Here is a 19,658-nt window from a genome sequence, read left to right on the forward strand (position 1 = left end):
TCCAAAACCCACACACACAAAAACATTACTGCATGAATGAAAAGCTAAATAAAGTGACAAAAGGTGTTATCTAACATGGGTTAAGATTATGTAAGCAAAGGTTTAGAAAGTTAAATGTGTCTCTGTGCCCTTTGCTCTTCTCCTTGAGGTTTTGTTTGTTTTACAGCATTACATCCTGGAAGCGCTTGGAGGTGCTAAAGCCTGGTGCTGGGTCTCAGGAAGATGTTCCTCGTCCTACAACCAAAAGGAGGTATTTGTTGCAAAGGTTTTGGTTTCTAACACCAAAAGGAGCTGGAAGATGGAGTTTAAATTATTCCTTAAAGAATCAACTGAATATTAATACCCGGCATTTTTTTATAATCAGGTAAACCTTTAAGTCCTTTATCAAGCAAATACGTTAAAGATTCAGGTAAGAATTAATGGCTTTATTTGTTTTAGATCCATGTAGAAGACTGCTTGTCTGATAAAACAAGTTATTTGAAGACATCTCATTGGACTGTTAGAAATTGAAACAAATAATGAAAATACTTTTTCTGTGAATTAAATAATATAAAACTTGACTAATCAATTATTCTTCAGCTGCAGACACAAAGGAAAGCCAAACACATTTAGAAGGTAAGAATAGTTTTTTGTTGGAAGTTTGTCCATTGTATTGAACATTTCCGTGAGGCAAAACAGCCAAAGAAAACAAATCTTCCAAACGCCAGAAAACCGTCTGATCGTAACACAAATGTCTCCATGTAGAGATTGCTTTTTAGTGGTTAGTGGGAAGATGTGATGACAAAATAACAAACCCACGTGAAAAAGCTTGGTAATTTCACTTTTGGTAAACACTGAGGTTGGACAAACCAGTGCTGGTAAAGTGGGGTTTACAAAGGAGGAGGTCTGCGACAAACTGAGGGCAGTTCTGTCAAACTCTGTTCCACTTCTTCTCCATCTCATAATACAAACTGAGCCCCGACAGACAAAGATCAACATGAGTTTCCCCAGAGCCAATAGCTGGCTGCACACCTCATCTCTCAACAAACGCAGCATGTCTCCACTTTACGACAACCAACAGAGAGAAGAACTGAGCAGAACAGCTGAGAGCAGCCAGTTGGCCTATTTACACACAAATTTAGAATTTAAAAATGCCATTTATCTATTAGACTGAAGACACACTAGGTTTGAGAGAAATAGTGCCCTCATTAGCGCTGCTTTAGCATCATCTGGTGCTAAATAGTCTGGATCCAGTGACAGAGGGGGTTTCCAAGATGTCTGAGCGACTCCTGCCTTCTTTCATCGATAAGTAGTATGCAACTAAAGGAATCAAATATGTTATTATATTTGGCAGAATATAATATTATATAATGTCAGAAAAGTGATGTGCATCCCAAATTCACAGTTCCAAAGGTGAGGTGATGTCTTTAAATTGTTTATGTCCAAAACAGTCCAAAACAAAAGATAGTCAATTTATTATTACATAACAAAGAAAAGTGGCAAATCCCCATATCAGAAAACCTGGAACCAGAGTATGGTAACACAATATTTGAAACAACATAATAGTTTAATCAAGTAATCAATGCATTGACTAATTGTCTCAGCTCTAGTGTTAGAAGAAAAGGGAAATTGTGATTTTGCAATGCCACACAAATGGCAAAGATAAAATAAAACTTCAGGAATGGAAATTCAATTTGCAAAGGTTTTCTAAGGCAAGACATCTTGCCAATTCAACTTGAAAATCACTTAACAAAAATACATGTGGCATCAATGAATATGATCCCATGTGTATTGGAAAATCACCCCTTAAATTTTAAGACCATTCTCTACAAATATTATTAACGCAGCAGCAGGTTTATTTTTACAATATGTTAAGTTATGTTTTGTTCTTCAGGCTGAACAAATGTTTTGGCTACGCCCAGCCCATGTGTGTACACAGGTATCTCATTATGATCTTCTCTGTGGCTGGTTAACCACTACCAAACATACACAGCTTGGCTTCACGCCCACTAAAGAAGTACTAATGTCAAGATGAAACGTTGTGGTTTCTCCCCCAAAATGAGGCCAGAGCACGTACACACACACACACACACACACACACACAAACAAACATCAAACAGCTTAGTTGCTGAACCTGCACTGTAATGAGCTGCAATTAGTTTGTGTTTTCTTTGATGATGATCTCTTCTGCCCCAAGGCTCCTTCTGCTACATGATACATTTGTCCCACTAACCTCATCATACAATCCCATCCTCCAGCTACAGCTTGCAGTTCCTCGTGCCACAATGTCTGATCAACAGGCACAGAGGAAACACTGTTATTCTGTTTCTTACATACTGCAATTAAATCTACTGAAGGTACTGAAAAAAAGCCATCAGCTCATCTCTCTTCTTGCCAAACCACAAACAAATGAATCAGAGGATCATGTTTCCAGTATGAATCCTCCACAATATGATAAAGTAAGCAGAATCTATAAGGTTTAATAACATTTAATGAGATTTTGAGGCATCACTTATCGGTAAACTCTCTCTCTGAAAGATTCTGCTGATGAATGAAAGAAAAAATAACTGTGCCAACTCACCTCTGTGATTTGCATGCAAGATACATAGAACACAAAAGAACTCAGAGAGGTGTTAAAACCAAACACCAGACAATGCTCAAATCAAGACCAAAATTATAATGTGGATGACACCAAACTTGTGTACAAGTGTTTTAATTCTCGTGTAAAGATCCTCTATTGTGTTTTTTATATAACCAGAAAAGGATTAACTGTACACAAAAAGAAGAGAAAGGCCTTCATGTAAATATTTAAAGTTATTTTGACTCATCTCCTAGAAAACAGACAACCCTGCAGTAAAAAATACTCTAATGAAAAACTGCTACTGCAAAAGAACATGACATCAGCTAGAGTCTAAGACACAACCAGGAGATTTGAAATGTATCACAGTCCTGATATCAGATCTGCTCCGCAGAGACAAAGCCACCTGTCCGAGAGGCCCGCCGAGAGGCTGAAGGCCAAATCTCCAGCAACATGTCAGATTCTTTGATTAACATTCCTGCCCAGGACTCATTTAGCAGCTCTGTCAACAGGTGGAGGCGGGCGGCTCACAGACAGAATTATTGGAGGGAATTCTGACTTTGTCCTTCATCACCACTAATAATGAGACAGGTGAAAGATGGAGCTGAAACTGGGAGTTTGACTGTTTTCCTCCAATTCCACCCCCTCCTCACTTTGACAAAGAGAGAAAGAGACTGTTGTGTGTGTTTGTATGAGAAATAAAGAGAGAGGAAGAAAAAGATAGAAAGTGTGTTGGTGTCAGGAACAGAGATGGTCTACTGGTCTACTGGTGGTATTGAACTGTTTCCTCAGCAATGGGACTTTTCTGCTTTAAAAAAAAAAAAAAAAATGGGAGATTTCTTTTTCTTCTTTCCAAGGACCCCGGGTTAGAAAATCCTGTGAAAGCAACAGCTGTTGTTTCCTTTTCTCCAAACAAAGGCCAAGGACCCACTGGAAGCTGATACGCCATTCACGGGTGGCTGTAAAATGAAACGGGCGCGGAGAAATGAGTCAGTTCTTCTCTAAGCCATGACAATTTGTCGCTTCAGGCAAAGATATTTCAACAAGAAGAGAATAGCACCCCTTTCTTAAACAGGGGGAAAACGAAGAAACTTGCGTGTATAATCAGACACGGGATGATTAATTTATTCAGCTCAGCTGCCAGCTGGGAGGTGCCAAACAAATGAGTGGAGAAAAGCACAAAAAGTGAGACACACAAACAACAAGACTTGTGTTTTGCTCGCACTTCACAGCTAATATTTTGAAGAGAGGGGAGTCGTATATCTCCACACCAGACTGTGCCATTTTCATTTTGCAAACAAGCATTATTTTCAGTGTTTGGTTTTGAAAATCTGGAACTGATTCCCTGGTTCATAAATCCCACTGTAGCCCTTGTCGTGAATGTTGTATTGAGCAAGACGTTGTACTACATATCCACAACCCTGTCCTGACTTCATTCTAATCGTTCACTTCAAATAGTGAGAAATCTATCTTTACAGCATTAATGATGTTATCCCATTGCCAGCTTTGCTGAGGTGCAGCTGTAGGTCAGACACTAATCCAAATATTTACGTCCTTCTCTCTACAAATCCATGATTAGGGTTTTATGTTTGACTGTCAGTAAATAATCTCATGGCTCAAAGTTGGACAGCAGTCCATAATTCTCTGCTGCGTTGGCATTTGGGACAACAGCTAAATTAATTTCTGGAGCTGACCACAAACTCAACACAAGTGTTGCAATTGCGGTGGTTGTTGGAGATGGCCATGGCTCTATGTGATATGAGACAAGAGGACAGAAATGTTTATGTTTCTCTGGGGTACTTCAGGGACATCTTATCATCTTATCTCAAACAGAATAGCTTGGCAATTCACAAAAACATGAGTGCATGGCATGACTGCTGCAGATCTGATCCATTTGACACAGCTAAAGGAATAGTTCAACATTTTGGGAAATGATTTACTTTCTTGCCAGAAGTTCAATGATTAGATCAATCCCGCTCTCAAAGACAGAGGGGTATCAAGTCTCATTTCTCGCAAATATTTTCCAAAAATGTCAAACTTTTCCTTAAAACACCAACTGTCACTCAATGTTTGTTTTTCTGTGCCTTTAGAGTTGAATCCAAGTTATCTAACGTGTGTGTGTGTGTGTGTGTGTGTGTATGTGTGTGTGTGTGTGTGTGTGTGTGTGTGTGTGTGTGTGTGTGTGTGTGTGTGTGTGTGTGTGTGTGTGTGTGTGTGTGTGTGTGTGTGTGTGTGTGTGTGTGTGTGTGTGTGTGTGTCAGGAAGGGGATTGAGGGCTGAGTGGAAGCAGTCGGCTCCAGAGAAGTTTACCTGTCTGATTGCCGCCAGCTCTGAACTGTCTGCAGCAGTCTGATCCACACTACCAGCTGCAGTCCTGCAAAGACGATATGTTATGTGCTGGAGTATTGAATGCTGAATTGTTGCCATTGTTGCCATGTAAGCTAAGCTAACTGGCCGCTGGCTACAGCTTTGTATTTAGCGTATTGATACATGAGTGGTATCAATCTTGAGCCTAACTGTTAGCAAGAAGGCAAAGGAGCGTATTTCCAAAATGTCAAACCATTCTATATTCCATAGTAACCACTAAAGTAAAACTACACAGTGTGCCCTAGCCTACGTCCATACTGAGCTGGTTTTATGTGTACACATCTTTTTTTACCATCCCTCCAGACTAAAGTGTGATTTATGGTTCCGCGGAGGCTCCACACAGAGCTTTTACTGTAGCCTATAAGTGGCCTGAAGTTTATACTGCTTTGGTGTGTGCATCGATCTCTTTAAGAGAATAGCAGGGCCGGCATGTGTGTGGTGAGTGTGTGGTAGAGCGTGTGAGAGAGTGGCAGGGATTAGCTTCGATGAGAGTAGCGATTCAAGATTCCTATTGAGAGAAACAAAGTGTCTCCCTTGTGCTTTCTGACCACGGTGGCAAATCTGTACTAGGAAAAGTTTACCGTCTCCTAGATTTCCTGTTGTTTATGGATTAGGAAAAGCAGGAAATGAGTAGGGGGAAATGCAATGCTACCAAGCAAAGGCCGAGCACGTCAGGCTACGGCGTAGGGTGCTGCGTACTGTCTGTGTCTCCACGTACCTACAGTACGTACGTAGCCACGGCGTCGATTAACGGAGAAGCATAAATCACTCTTAAGACCACGTCACCACATTTATTTTATTAACGCTTATTTAAATGTTGATGGTGTGTCAAATAATGACTTGGTCTGTCTTCAGATGTTGGCTATGATGATGCACAGTTTAGGATGTAGAGATTTTTTCAGGTTTTTCACTGTAAACAGACATCCTGGAAAAAGGTGGAAGTACTTTTCACATGAATAAATAAAAATGTAGTCTTACTGCCATTTGCCTTATACTTAGTACAGCGCTATAGAACAGCATATGTGCACAGCCATTTTCCTTCTTGAAGTCTCAACAGCTCTCCCTTATTCTGTGTAGCTTTCTGTCCTACTTTTTCCGACATAAACACTCCCATTTGCACAACAAAATGTTGGCCTGTTCACTTTCACTCGTTCCTGCCTTTCCTGCAGATCCTCCCCCCACCAAAAAACACACACAAACCACGCACACACAACTTTGCTGTTTCTTGCTGCTGACATTACCAACTCCCTGTTGTACGCCCCACCTTCCCCTGCTGTTCCTGCAATGTCTTTAACATGACATATGAGCTCAGGAAGAGACTCGCTTAGCTTTCTGTCTTTACCAGAGAGCTGCTGGATTTCCATGCGAGGGGGAGAGGGGCCTAAATATGATCCAGGAAAAGAGCACTGAGAAATCTTCTGGATTTTTGCAGTGTTATTGTTTGCCTATGATCATTATCCTCGTTCTCCTTTTTCATCATTTTCATCAAGTTTTTCTTTGCATATTTTGAATGTTTATCTTGGCTTGCATTTTTATAACATAACATTGTTTTCAGGCTGTAATGAACTATAAAACATGGTTGTAAATAAGAGCGTAAATTCAGGTTTGTACCCCCCCCCCTCTCATGGAAATCTTAATAAGAAAGACTTTGATGATTTTCGTGTTTTAATATGACTTTCGTGTGATTGGTAGTAGCTATTACTTCTACTGCTTACAGCTAACAAACTTACAAACTGCATATTGTCAGTGACAAAAGACGTGAAATGTCAGAAAATCTCCCTACATTGTTTTTTTTTAGTGGGTTAAGTGTGTCATCCTAAAACAATGCAGAGACATCTGAAAACCTTCCTACTCCATCATGAACTGAAGCACAAAGAGGGCTTTATTAATGACCCTGAATCACCAGCCCAGCTCAGTTGCTTTGGTAAACTGGACCATTGTGTGTTGCGCCTTTGCAGCCCAAGTGGGATTATTCATTATGGGTTTAGCTCATTTCAGTCGAGTTTATTACAGATTTGGCATGTTCTGTGCCTTTGAATTCTTTGCAAATTCAAGAAAAGATTGTAATTTGGCTCAAAAGAGAAACGAGTTTGAATTATTCTGAAAAGAAATGTCACAGCACAAATGTTTTACTCTTACTTTAAGGATTATTTATTGTTTAACAGGAGAAACCTAATTTCTTTGAAAGGTAAGTATTACCTACAGTACATCAACAGCAATCATATATGTGTGTTTACTCTAGAGATGTGCCTTTAAATCAAGTAATTGCTTCCTGTTCCAAGATAAACTCAGCACTTCTTTTACTGCCACTTGTTAGACCTCAAACAGAGACATCCTCCGCTCTGAACCGCAGCCTGCTGAAGGCTTGGATGTGTTTGCTCTGGGGATTTCACTTGAAGATGTTTACAAATGCCACTGCAGGGAGCGCAACAGAAAGAAAGGACGTTTAAACCAGTGTTTTGAATGACACACTAAGCTTATGCGAATCATTTACTAATCTGTTGAGTACATAAATGAATTGGAATCATTGATAAATCTACTTTATACAGACTAATTGGGGAAATAATTGGAGAAATAGATCATAGTCATGCAGTTGTAATAATTATATCTTTAAGATATATGAATATACACACACACACACGGAGAGAGTGCCTCACTGAAAACTTAACACAGCTATGCGTTAAGAGAGAAAACTAGGGAGCCAGTGTTGTGATCATCAGTACCTTTCACAGCTTCCTCTATCCCACGCCTGCCTTTTCATTCTTTTCTAAAAGGCTGCCATTTGTGTTTGGGTTAACAAAGCCACACCAACTCACCCAACATATTTATGACCTAGAGTCTGTACAGAGGCTGTTCTGCATGAGCCTGCACTGCTGCCTGCCCTCTGCTGTGAAAAGAGAGGGAGCATAAAAGAGGAAATGAATGTGCGAAGGAGGAATACGTGGCCCTAGGGGTCAGCTTAATGGAGTGAGACCCCGGACCCTATTGACTTCCACTGCCAAACTATTAACTCCCCACAACTTCCAAGCTACAGCCTCATTATTCATGTCGGGGTAAAAGCACATTTCCTGTTATTAATTTAGTTTTACTTTGTTTACTTTTGTTAGTTGATTACTCAGAGACGGCTAAATAATCAATGATACCTTAACACAGAGTGTAAAAGTCTCTGGAAAGGTTTCAAACAATTGCCTTATCAACGCAATTAGTTTTGCCCTAACAAACATTTTGAAAGCCTTTCCTGCATCAAAAAAAAAAACTTTGCTGAAACTTTTTGAGATCTTCATTATTTGCATCGGCTTGACATCTTCTTCTTTTAAAACTAAGAAATAGCATTGTTTTTAAAAGAGGTTGTGTTGCGCGTGTTGCTTCAGGTACTAGTCAAACCAAAGACTGGTTGATCCAAGAAGTCAAGTTGAATGGAACTCTGTGAAATTTTTGACCAATAGGAGTGCTAGGGAGCATTGTTTTTACATGTGGGCCCATGCTTTGTTTTCAACATACTCAAACATAGATGTAAACAATATAGGATTTAAAATATTCAAAAATCAGCTTTACAAATATAAGGAAACTCAAGGACACACACAATGTAATTTGTTTAAGAAACTTAAATGTAATTCCACAGGGCACCTTTACATAGGCTTTATGTATTTCTGAGTTTGAACCTGCATAGCTGTTTGTAATAGGAGACAGGATTGCACACCTCTGAGAAAGTTACCAGTAAAATTGCCCCGTTTATGAGAATATTCATACAAAGTAATCAATTAGGAATTTAGATCTACAGAAACTCAGTCGACCACTACAATGTGTTGCTGCATTACATCACATAAATAAAGCTAGTTCTGCTGGATGGGAAGACGCACAACTTCAATGCTGACTACAAGCTTGCAGCAAAGTGGTTAGGCAATGATGCAAAGACAATCTTCCACAGGGACAACATATCTCTTTCTGGGTATGTGTGTGTGTGTGTGTGTGTGTGTGTGTGTGTGTGTGTCTGTCTCTGAGGGTGTTATCAATAACAAGCAAGAGGGGTATGTTTCTTTAAGACCAGCCCATAAATGGTGGCCTGGTCACCACCTCCTTCACTGAGAAGAGGATTGCTGCAGTCCGAGTTTTTCTTGGCAGGTCAAGCCTGCCATTGAAGACTGAATGGGCTGCCATGGCAGATTACACTGCACAGCTGTCCCCCTACCGTGGAAATTAAGTTATGCCCCGTGTCAGCAAGTTTTGTGTTTTCCTCTCCCTGTGTCTCGTCCCTGCCCCTCCCCCCTTTCCTCTGCCCCTCTTTTCTAATTCCTTGAATTGTGGAGGCCTCTCAGAAGTGCACAGCTAGGGGAGGCTTTTGGAGGTAGAGGTTGGTTATGGGTAATCATGCTGGGAAAAAGAGATGACATCAAAACAGCTTTGGTAGCCTGCTATCCTCCACAAACAAACACATGCTTCCAGTTGCACGTGCAAGCATTTGCATACACACAGGCACTCACACACACGTAAACACAAACAAACACAGAGAGGCAGCCCCGACTCGTTGTGTAAGTGCCTCTTGGACAGCGTCCTGCTGCACTCCTGCCTCGTGTTTTGTTTATTTGTGGCTGAAGTTGTTTGTGTTGTGGTCAAAGTTAAAGGCAAACACTCCAGCTCCTCTAGTGACGTGTGTACATGATGGGAATGTCCCCCTGAGTCCCCTCCGTTACAGGTTGACAGAGGGAGCAGCTTCACTCCAGCTGGACAGACAGAGCATGATAAACTGTTAAAACACTTTAGTTAAAGAGCTATATAGTAGGATTTGCTGCACACAATGACCATAATATGTCTTTGGAGAGCTGAAAGGCCGGATCAATTCCTTTAACACAAAACAAAACATTGCCAAGAGCTCCGACATCTATCCTTGTCATTTTATCCCATTATCCCTTCAGCTGTTGTGCACAAACTTTTCCTTTATATCTAATTTATGTTTTGTCTAATCATCTAGCCAACAATGTTGGACAAAAATACAGTACTTGCGTTAAGATTGTTCCTATTTGCAGTTTCTGCTGTCAGAACAAGCCAATACTTGTATCAACTCACAACAAAAAGAGTTGTTTATCATAGGACTTTAAGGATAACAATAAAACTAACTTGCAATTGCAACAGGTCCTCCATATTAAACAACAGAATACGTTGTTTGTTCGTGGCCTCTAGAACAACACAGAAGCATTTTCTTTACGATCCTTTTCCTTAAATCAAAACTCGTTTTATTAAGCACTAGATTTTCAATATATTTGCACTCGGTAATATCTTTTATTGTGGCGGCGTCAGCCTTTCATGCTAGGTTAGTCGCGCTTTGCCAGACGTTCCTCCACCACGGCTGGCTAGTCCCCACGGCATTCCGGAATGGGAGAAAAAACGTGGTCTGGTTTATTGGCATTTCTTTATACCAATCACAATTGTCTTGGCTGGTGCTAAGCACCAGGTAAAGGTGCAGTGCGGCTGCAAAATAGCTTCAGCAAGGAACCTGTTTTGGTGGAAAGAGTGTAGGTTCAAAAGTTGTTTTAGTCGTGCAGCAGTAAACTCAGATCTGAAAGACGGTCTAGCTAGCTGTCTGGATTTACCCTGCAGAGAGCTGAGAGAAGGTTAACCATAGCCCTCATAAATCGACCGGAGTTCAAAATTCCAACACAAACTAGCCCAAGGCAACGGATATCTGGCCTAAATGAGTGAAGCCCGGCGGAATTTACGTCGGCACCGGAGCAATCCCGGAAGTGGAACGTAAACCAACGCTAGTTAGATCTGAATCACCTACGCTACAAGGGTTTTTTGTTTGACTGCACTGTAAACTATATAACGATGTCGCCTGCAGTCACCAGTGGGCTTTGTCAATTGATGTTCTGCCAGAATTTCAGCAAAATGTCTTGCGGATGTCCGTTTTTCGGATGTTCCATTACCTTCTGCTTTCTATGTGTTGTAATTTTAAACTCCAGTGGATTTATGAGCACTATCTTTCCGATCTGAGTTTTCTGTTGCACGACTAAAACAACTTTTTAACGTACACATGTTCCACCAAAACAAGTTCCTTCCCGAGTTTTTTTTGCAGTGGCAACTTGGCTCCGCTTGGTGCTTTGCACCAATCAAGACGATTGCGATTGGTTTAAAGAAATGCCGATAAACTAGAGGATGTTTTCCCCATCCCGGAATGCTGGGTGGACTTGCCAGACGCTCCTCAGCAGTGCTGTGGCGGAAGGTTTGTCAATGCAAGACTAATTGAACATAAACAAATGTTTTGGGCACTTGCTAAACTTATTGATTCTGTTCTTCCTGGGAGGACAGTCTCTTACTATTGATATGGCACTGGGCTAATAGTGAGGTTTTCTATTTTAATTACATTTTCAGAGGCTCAAAATTGAAACAGTTAAGCATTTAAGCTGCTGTTATTTAGCATTCCCTCAAAGTGCTACAGTGTTTTCTCATTGTTGTTGTTGATATTTTGTAGCCTAAATAGGGACATTTCTATTTCACTTTTATTCCTATACCTACTGTATATTATTACTTCTTTTATTATTTCTTTTTGGTTGTTTCTCACTGCATCCGATTAACTAAAGACTATTCATGGAAGAGAAAAGCTCTTTAATTCTTTAAAAAACGTATTTGCAGCCTTTTTCCGAAGCAAACCAAATAGTGTTCTATTCTTTTGCAGCTAAACTACTATGTGTTTAGTTGGGGAATTTTTGCATCGTGTTTTAGATTTTTCCAATACTGCACAGGCTATATAGGCTAAGCAATGAAGTAAAACTAACAAAAACCAGTGTGCAACAATTTGTGAACCCCTTTGTGAAATACTAAACAGCAACATTTTAAACAGCGAATATATCAAATGGCTGCCACAAACAGTCAGGTAGCAAAGCGTTCTCCTGGTGACAGTGGGATTAGTGCCGCAGGTTTTCTCTCACAACCTAAGGAGTCGGACTGCAGCTTGAGTAACTGGATTACAGGCCTTTTTCTCATTTCAAAGGGTTGGTAACCCAGCAGAGGTCTTGCATGATGAAATCAAAGTGGCAGCTGAAATAGAAGGGAGGGAAAAACAAGAGTTTCTCGAAAAGTCCCCTGGAATCGACCAAGCAGCTAACGAGAGAGATGCAAAATCAATGATCTTTGCTTCGCGTTGTCGCCTTCAAGTGAATTCGGAGAGCTGTCCCAACACAGGGTCAAGGAGGAGAGCATCATCTGAAAATCTGAAATAAATTACAATGCCAAAACACATCACAAGGAATCAACTAAGCGCAAAAGAACTCTTTCGTAACTACCTTTTAAGAAATGTACGTTGAAGCTATTGCAGGAGCACAGAGGGGAGCCAAGGTGGAGCCCATTCCATCGAACACCCTGTGGTAACTTTAGGGGATTATTTTCAAATCCTTTCAAATGAACTTTCCATCTCAGTACCTCCTCCGTCTCAGCCATTCCAACTGTCGAACCATTTCTACATCACTTTCTGCACAACCTCGAATGGAGCCAAGGCCAAAACAAATGCCTGTGAGAAATATGGTCAGAACACATCAGGAATAGGGAGTTCACTTCCAGGCCTGAGAATATCGCATATTAGGATTGTAGATTAGTTTCAGTAATGTGAAAATCTAACAAAAGAAGCTTATATGTGGGAGCAATGCACGTACAGCACATTATGCACATTAACAATTATAGAAAAGCATTAAACAGTCAAATATGCAGACATTAAACTTACATTGTTTATAAAGACCAAAGTCACAGCATCATGTATGTTAAAGCCTTACATCCTTAGACAAAATACTGAAACCCTGAGGCCTTTCAGAGTTTTTGTTTTGATTCTAGGATTTAAAGAAAAAAGTAAAACAAGTTCCAGCTGAACGGGTTCCATATATGTTTTCCATTTACTTCTGCATGAAAAAATGGCACACTAGCTTGTGCCAGGACCTAACTAAAAAACTGCAAGGAAAAGTAGGGCTAAGGTCAAATATTTCATGTTGTCAAATTTCCCTAAGGGTAATAAAGAAGTTGTGTAATTATATATGGCAGCTTAACTTAATAAATTCACATTGTTGAATAAATTTGGAGGAAGGAAAGATAATAAGAGCAATTTTGCAACAAAAACTACAGTAAGGATTATTATAGATCTCAGCCTACACAGAGTTTTAAATCCTCCAGTGTCAGTGGTTGAGAGAGCTGCACCTTTGTAAACATTGTGCTGTGATATGCATGGGGTGAAGGGGTGAAGTGATCTGCATGGGGTGAAGTGCGTGCCGTTTTGTTCAGGAGGCCAAAGAAACAGAGCTTGAAGTGAAATGAGCTCACTGAAGCAAAGTTGATGGCAGAGATACCTTACACAAGCTCAAAGAGCTGGAACACAAACAGCCACAGTTTGTAAATTAAACCCAGAGCCACCCCCAACACACAGAGACACACACACGTAACTTTTCACATTTCTGACGCACTTTTAACGGCTGCTTCATTTAATCAATTGAAATAAAATCATACTATAACAGAAGAAAAATGTATTTTTTCTTTTAAAACCCTACAAAAAAACGCTAGCATTTTGCTAGAGAGCACTACACCAACAAATGTATTCAAGCACCCATTGTGCACCATGTCCATTTTATGACAAGCAGGCCAGTTTTGTGAGATTTCTTTCACCTCATTCATCCATTCACACACCGTGCATTATTATGGCCTAATCAACGCATGCTGCGCCTTTTTAAGTGCTGAAACTGCCTGGACAAATCCAAGAGGCGATAGAAAGACAAGAAGGAGGAGGAGGAGGAGGAGGAGGAGGAGGAGGAGGAGGAGGAAGGGAGGACCGACTGGGCTGCAGAGCTTGCTGGAGAGCTTCATGCACAGCGAAATGCATACCAACACTGCAAGAAACTGACATGGTATTTTATTTATGAGCCATGCTTATGACGAGGGGATCTTTTTTTGCATACACACCAGTATAGAGTTTTAGGTTTACAGTAATGTTTAAGATGTAAAAACATGAAGAAAGAAACGTCTTTAAGTTACTTTTTGTATCAAGGTTGAATTTCTTTTGTGGGCTGTTTCTTGAAGCAAAAAAGTATGAACCACTAAAAGAAACAAATGCAGGTAGTAAAGATAATATAAAAAAAGCACAGGGGATATTAAGTGTGGATTCAAGACAGATCATCCCTTTCCAGGCCTGTCTTGTGTTTTGGTCTTCTTTTCCTGCAGTGGAGGGTTGAGACCCAAGCAGCAGCAGATCGTTCCCACATGCTTCCCCGCCGCTCAGCTCTCCAGAGGTGTCAAGCCAGCCTGAAAGAATGAAGTGCCTCCCTATTGTGCGACCCAACTATTATGTGCTTAACATTTCCATGACAAAGATGCCACTCGACTTCTCCTCCATCCATTCAGCTGGAGGGCCCTTGTCTACCTCTCTAATGAAACATTTTGCAGCAAATCATTGCTCCAGAAGCTGACCAAAGAGAGAGGTTACATGAGCTACAATATCTCGGGAAATTAATATTAATAACAATTCAGCAAAAAATAAATAAAAGCAATACACACAAGCTCAAAGTACAACGCTTCATAAACTGTTATTCAAATAAAAACCTAAATAAATGGCAGATTGTACTGTGTAATTCCAGCCAATTAAGGGAAGTATCTATTATCTAATTAAATAACAAAGCTGCACCCACAGGACTGAAATCTGTCATCACTTCCACATTGACAGATTTGTTAAAAAGTGTGATGGCATCAGAAAAACAAATTATTTCCAGTGACTGAAAAGAGAGTGGTGGTGGGAGAGGGTGATTTGATGATTTATGGTTCCAGTTGCTTTTGACAACAGACAGCTAAATCAAGACCTAGCAGGTCATTAGGTCAGTCAACAGAGGAAGCAGGCCTGCATTTTAAATGAGCCTGTATTTACTACACTGTAGTTATGGAAACATGAGTTAATAACTCACTATTTCACATTATATAAAAAATAATGTCACTTTAAATTAAAGGATTTGATATCTCTGTTTTATCTTGACAGGCAACAGGATTCATATACAGTTTATCATCAACTGAGAATAGACTGTAAAAGCTAACTAAGAAGCACAGCCAACATATGAGACTTTAAATCAGTCGATTATTGATCAAAATATATTGCTTTTACCCATACATTTCATATTTCATGAGTATTAAAAATTACCTTAATCATTATGGAAACATGACTGGGATCCTAAAAATGTGTATGTGTGTAAATAAGTAAAATAAATACACTTTTTTGTTACCCAACTGAATTGTATGTATAAATTAAGTTACTTCAAACTGGTGTAACTTTAAAGAATGAAAGGCCATGTAAGAATACTTCAATAAAAAAGCTCATAAACTTATTTCTGCCAATAGAACTGATTTTTGCTCTTAGCTGGTGATAACTAATCCAACATGTAATTTACACCATGGTTACAAAACAAAATAACTTTGTTGATATGACAACACTAACAAGAGGTTCAAAATGAACAAATTACTCAAAGTCACAAATGATATCTTCAAGTTTCCTTTATGCCTTCTATAGAAGTATATCATTAAGGCAATCATACAGTGGATTTAGACATTTCTTTCTCTAGGCTATACACAGTGAATAAATCATCTCATAGCCTAAAACATAGAGGATTCTTTGAAAATATCTATATAGGCTATACACATATATACAATGCACATGATCTTTGAAGAGAATACAGTCAAAATAAACTTCCCTTTAAAGCTGGAATAGTCAGTCTTTTATTCACATGATGAACATTTGGATGTATCTAGGTGGCATGTAATAATTTACTGGTTCACTTTAACTCCTCATCTATTTACAGTTTCATACAGTTTATAGATTCCAGCATTAAATACTTGTAAATCATAAAACCTGGTGCCAAATGGCAGCAGTGTCATATAAAAATAGTTCATATCTTAAAAAAAAAGATTGCCAGTGCTCAGCATATACTGATTAAACGTTGCATCGTTACTAAAACAAGCCAGCTGTGTCTTTATCATGACAACTTTACAATCAGAGTCAGACAATCTAATTTAGCTTATCACATAAGCAAAGCATCTGGAGAGCCGTGGAGTGGTGTGGTTTGATAAGAGTGAGCAGCCTGGAGCTCAGGCTCTTTAAAAATATCTTTCAGGTCATGTTTGCATAGAAAATATCCTGATTTGATATACTTCAGCATCTAAAACTCTTTTTTCAAACAAGGCTTGCGCCAAAACACGCTGACGTTTAGTCTGTGATGCTCTAACCTTTCACATTAGTAGCAGTTCAAAGGGGGACAGCTGTTTAGATTGCCTTTTATCCGGACAAAAGTCGGGGCAGAGTATGAACTCGGGGATTAAATGAGGGGCAAAAGAGCCAACATGGATGCCAGCAGGGTCAAAACAAAGTGGGACGCTGGAAGAGAGGTTCCGCTCTCGAGGTCCTCCGGATAGTCCGGATCCGAGGGGTCTTCATCGTAATCTAAATCTTGGCCGTCCTCAGACCCGCTGCCTTCCTCTATCACGGGAGCGTCGAAGCATAGCGCCTTCATGCTGCTCTTGACAAACTCACAGATGGCCCTCTCCGTCCCGTCACACATGCATGTGTCCAGCTGCTGACCCTTGGGTATTTTACGCATATTCGCGATCACATTCCGGCAAGCGTTCGTGCAGATTGCTCCGCTGAAAAGTTTCCCGCAGTGCTTCAAATAATCATGCATAGCGGAGCTGCACTGTCCGTCTTTCTCGCACTGGCGCCGAGCTTCCGTGCAGCCGGTGCTGGTAGTCCTGGGCAGGCAGGGCTCGATGGCCCGTTTGGTGCCCGTACAGACCGGATCGTGGGCGCAGCTACAATCCTCCAGAGCCGGCCCGTTTTTGGTCAGATTGAGCTGGACAAGCGAGGAGATGCAGTGGCTGGGGCACTTCCTCCTCTCCCCGTTCAGCACGGGACCACATGCGCGCGTGTAATGTTCGTACGCGTAATTGCACTCGGGCTCGGCTTGGCAGTTCATGATGGCTTGCCAGCATATCAGCCGCCGACCGTGGGACGGGGAGGCCACTGATAAGTAGCCGTAAAACAAAAGCACACAACCAAGAGGCCAAACAGATCTGCAGACGCTCTGTACCAATGCGCCAGAGCTTGCCATCGTCCTGGCTGCAGGTAACGGTAAAACTCACAGCACTGTCATATGCAAAACTTCTACACTACTTCCATGTACAGTCTTCACTGGAAAGTGTTATTTATTCCGAGGCAGATGGTGTGTGTGATAGGCCCGTGTGTGGGCGTTCAACAGGCTGGCACTGCGCTGTGTAATCCCGGCTCCATAAACCCGTCAGCGCTGATCCACTTGAGCCGGATTCTTGAGCACACCTCCCGTTATCCATACATGATTGTGGTAAAAAATAAAATGGAATCTCATACGAGAAAAAATAATCGCCAAAAGAAAAGTTTCCAAAAGTTTAGTAGTTTCTCTAGCAGTTTATTCTATCGCAGTGATTCTGAGTTCTTGCAACAAACTGCCTCCAGCTCTGCGATTCCCTCTTGCGTCCTCTCTCCTTGCGGATCTAAACCTTAAAAAAGCGAAGCCGGACAAGTACCGAGAGCTTTAGAGGGCTGCGCTGGATCATTTAGCGGTTTGTTGTGCGCAAAGGAGTGCGAACAAATGCATGGGGGGGAAACAACAACCCTTGTGAATCGCAAAGTGGTCCTCTACTCTCTTCCCTGTGAGCATTTGTCTTTCTGTTCCTCAGCCCCCTCTCTACACATTAGCGAGGTGCTTCTGATTGGTTGGCCACTTGTTGTGGGTTCCTACGTGGTGATGGGCGGGAGTTTGGGGTAGGAGGAAGATGGTCTTGAGAAACACAAGGTGAGGTGGGATGCATGTGTTGGAAAGAGTAGATTTAGTGGAGAGGGCAGTCCTCTCTTATTATCTGGGGAAATTGCTTGTAGAAACATTTAATTTAGTTTTTTAAATTTCATTTTAATCTGTTTATTGATCCCCAATGGGGAAATTACAATTTGTATTTGTATGCTCACAGAACATTACGTTATACACCCTAGGATGTAGGATAATAAATACCTCAGGGATTTATTTAAACGGCTTGCAACATGTACATACCCTGATGTTTTTAGGTATACACATACTTAAATTTGGTGTAGTCTAATGGATAAAGTGTTGTCTTACCATTTGCATAGACGTGTGATGGAGAGTAGATTTAAGAGAACTGCCTTCCCGGTTTACAATCTGAGAAATTGATTGTATCCATGTTTTTAATCATAATTTCTTAACGTAGGCCTAATTAATGTTCTTAATGTACACACTATAATAATAGGGGTTTATGGGAAAAAAAGATTTAAAAATACATTGATATTTGTCCATTTTAGTTATAATCACCAGCTCTGATTCATAATGTTTAATATACAATACAATACCCTAAATATATTTAATTATGAATGATTTGGGAGTGTCCCAATTAAAGCGTTGTTTAGAATATGCACTTTGCGCTGCATGTTTAGCATGTACAGAAAGCTGTAGTGGGGATGTTTTAAAAATATACAAATATACATATACCAAATATTGTTTGGGGCATTTTTCTGTATCCAAAAGTGGACAAGCAAACATAAACTGAGAGGATACAGAGGTACGAATTACATGTAACAAAGGCTGGAGTTACAGAAGGCTATATGCTGTGAGTTTCAACCCACGGACCACCATGACACCCCAATAAAACACAACTTTTTCTACTGCAATATCCTGCTGATAATTAATAATGACACCGTGACTGCAAAACTGTATAATAATAAATTGAGCTCCATGCCGGCAGTGCTAATGATCTGTGCAGCATAATCACTGATAATGTAATCATCCACATCCTATTAACTCTTCCTCAGAAGAATAGTTGAGCACAAATTAATTGTTGTATAACAGGGCAATGAGTGAACATTGTTTAATATAAGCACTCATCACGACTAACCCCCCATATGTTATTGCACTACATCATACGCTGTCAAATGTTAAGCTGGTGAATCACTGCCTTTTCATTTGCAGTGTCTTGCCTTAACATGTGATCTACTCCAGTCAGACTAATATCTGTTAAACCTGATTTCAGTGGACTCCACGAGTCTTTCTGTGATTAAGAGATCATTTTTTTGATAGCTTTACCAACCTTTCATCAACTTGCCATGTTTAGGTCAGTTTGAAGTGTGAAACAGGTGTCAAGATGTTTTGTGATGACCAATAAGTAATACATGTAAGCACAGTTTTTCCAGGCAGTGTTTACCCCTGCATGTAAATCACAATTTCTTGACAGAGCCTCTATGATGGATTTCTCCCTCTATACTTTTTGAATAACTGCAAAAAAGAAAAACTAATCACTAAGGAGTACCCTTTCATCTAATGGCTGGACACCAAAAGGGAAAGGCTTTAGGATGTTTCATAGAGTTTAAATATTTCTGCTTGTCAAACTAGGCTATCCTTTAGAAATATCTTGTGACATCATGCTAACATTTGTTCAAGGGTGTAAGCAAAATATGACACCAAACAACTAAATGAGTCCAGAGAATCAAGTCACATTGCAAATATATTAAATATAATATAATAAAAGTAAAGCACTCCTCTGTTGTTGTGATTCACACCTCAGTTTCTACTCATGTTTTTTAATAGTTTTTATTTCCACTGTAAAAGAACATAAATCGATGAACAAAAAGCGATTTAATATAGATTGTCCTTGACTGGATTTGGGAGGTGTTTCTGGAGTTAAGAGTTAAGAA

The 19,658-nt window shown here is 40.2% G+C and overlaps 1 protein-coding gene across 1 annotated transcript; it reads right to left on the reverse strand.

The window, feature by feature from the left end:
* Positions 1–15,412: 15,412 nt before the first annotated feature.
* On the reverse strand, positions 15,413–17,632 carry gas1a (growth arrest-specific 1a). The gene has a single exon (XM_034872447.1). The coding sequence runs from the start codon at positions 17,032–17,034 to the stop codon at positions 16,246–16,248; it is 789 nt and encodes a 262-aa protein (XP_034728338.1). The 5' UTR covers positions 17,035–17,632; the 3' UTR covers positions 15,413–16,245.
* Positions 17,633–19,658: the final 2,026 nt, after the last annotated feature.

Source organism: Etheostoma cragini, chromosome 5, assembly GCF_013103735.1.
Source record: "Etheostoma cragini isolate CJK2018 chromosome 5, CSU_Ecrag_1.0, whole genome shotgun sequence".
NCBI lineage: Eukaryota > Metazoa > Chordata > Actinopteri > Perciformes > Percidae > Etheostoma > Etheostoma cragini.

Bases quoted from the DNA above. Each gene is read 5' to 3' on its own strand.
- gas1a (XM_034872447.1), bottom strand. From the start codon at position 17,034: ATGGCAAGCTCTGGCGCATTGGTACAGAGCGTCTGCAGATCTGTTTGG.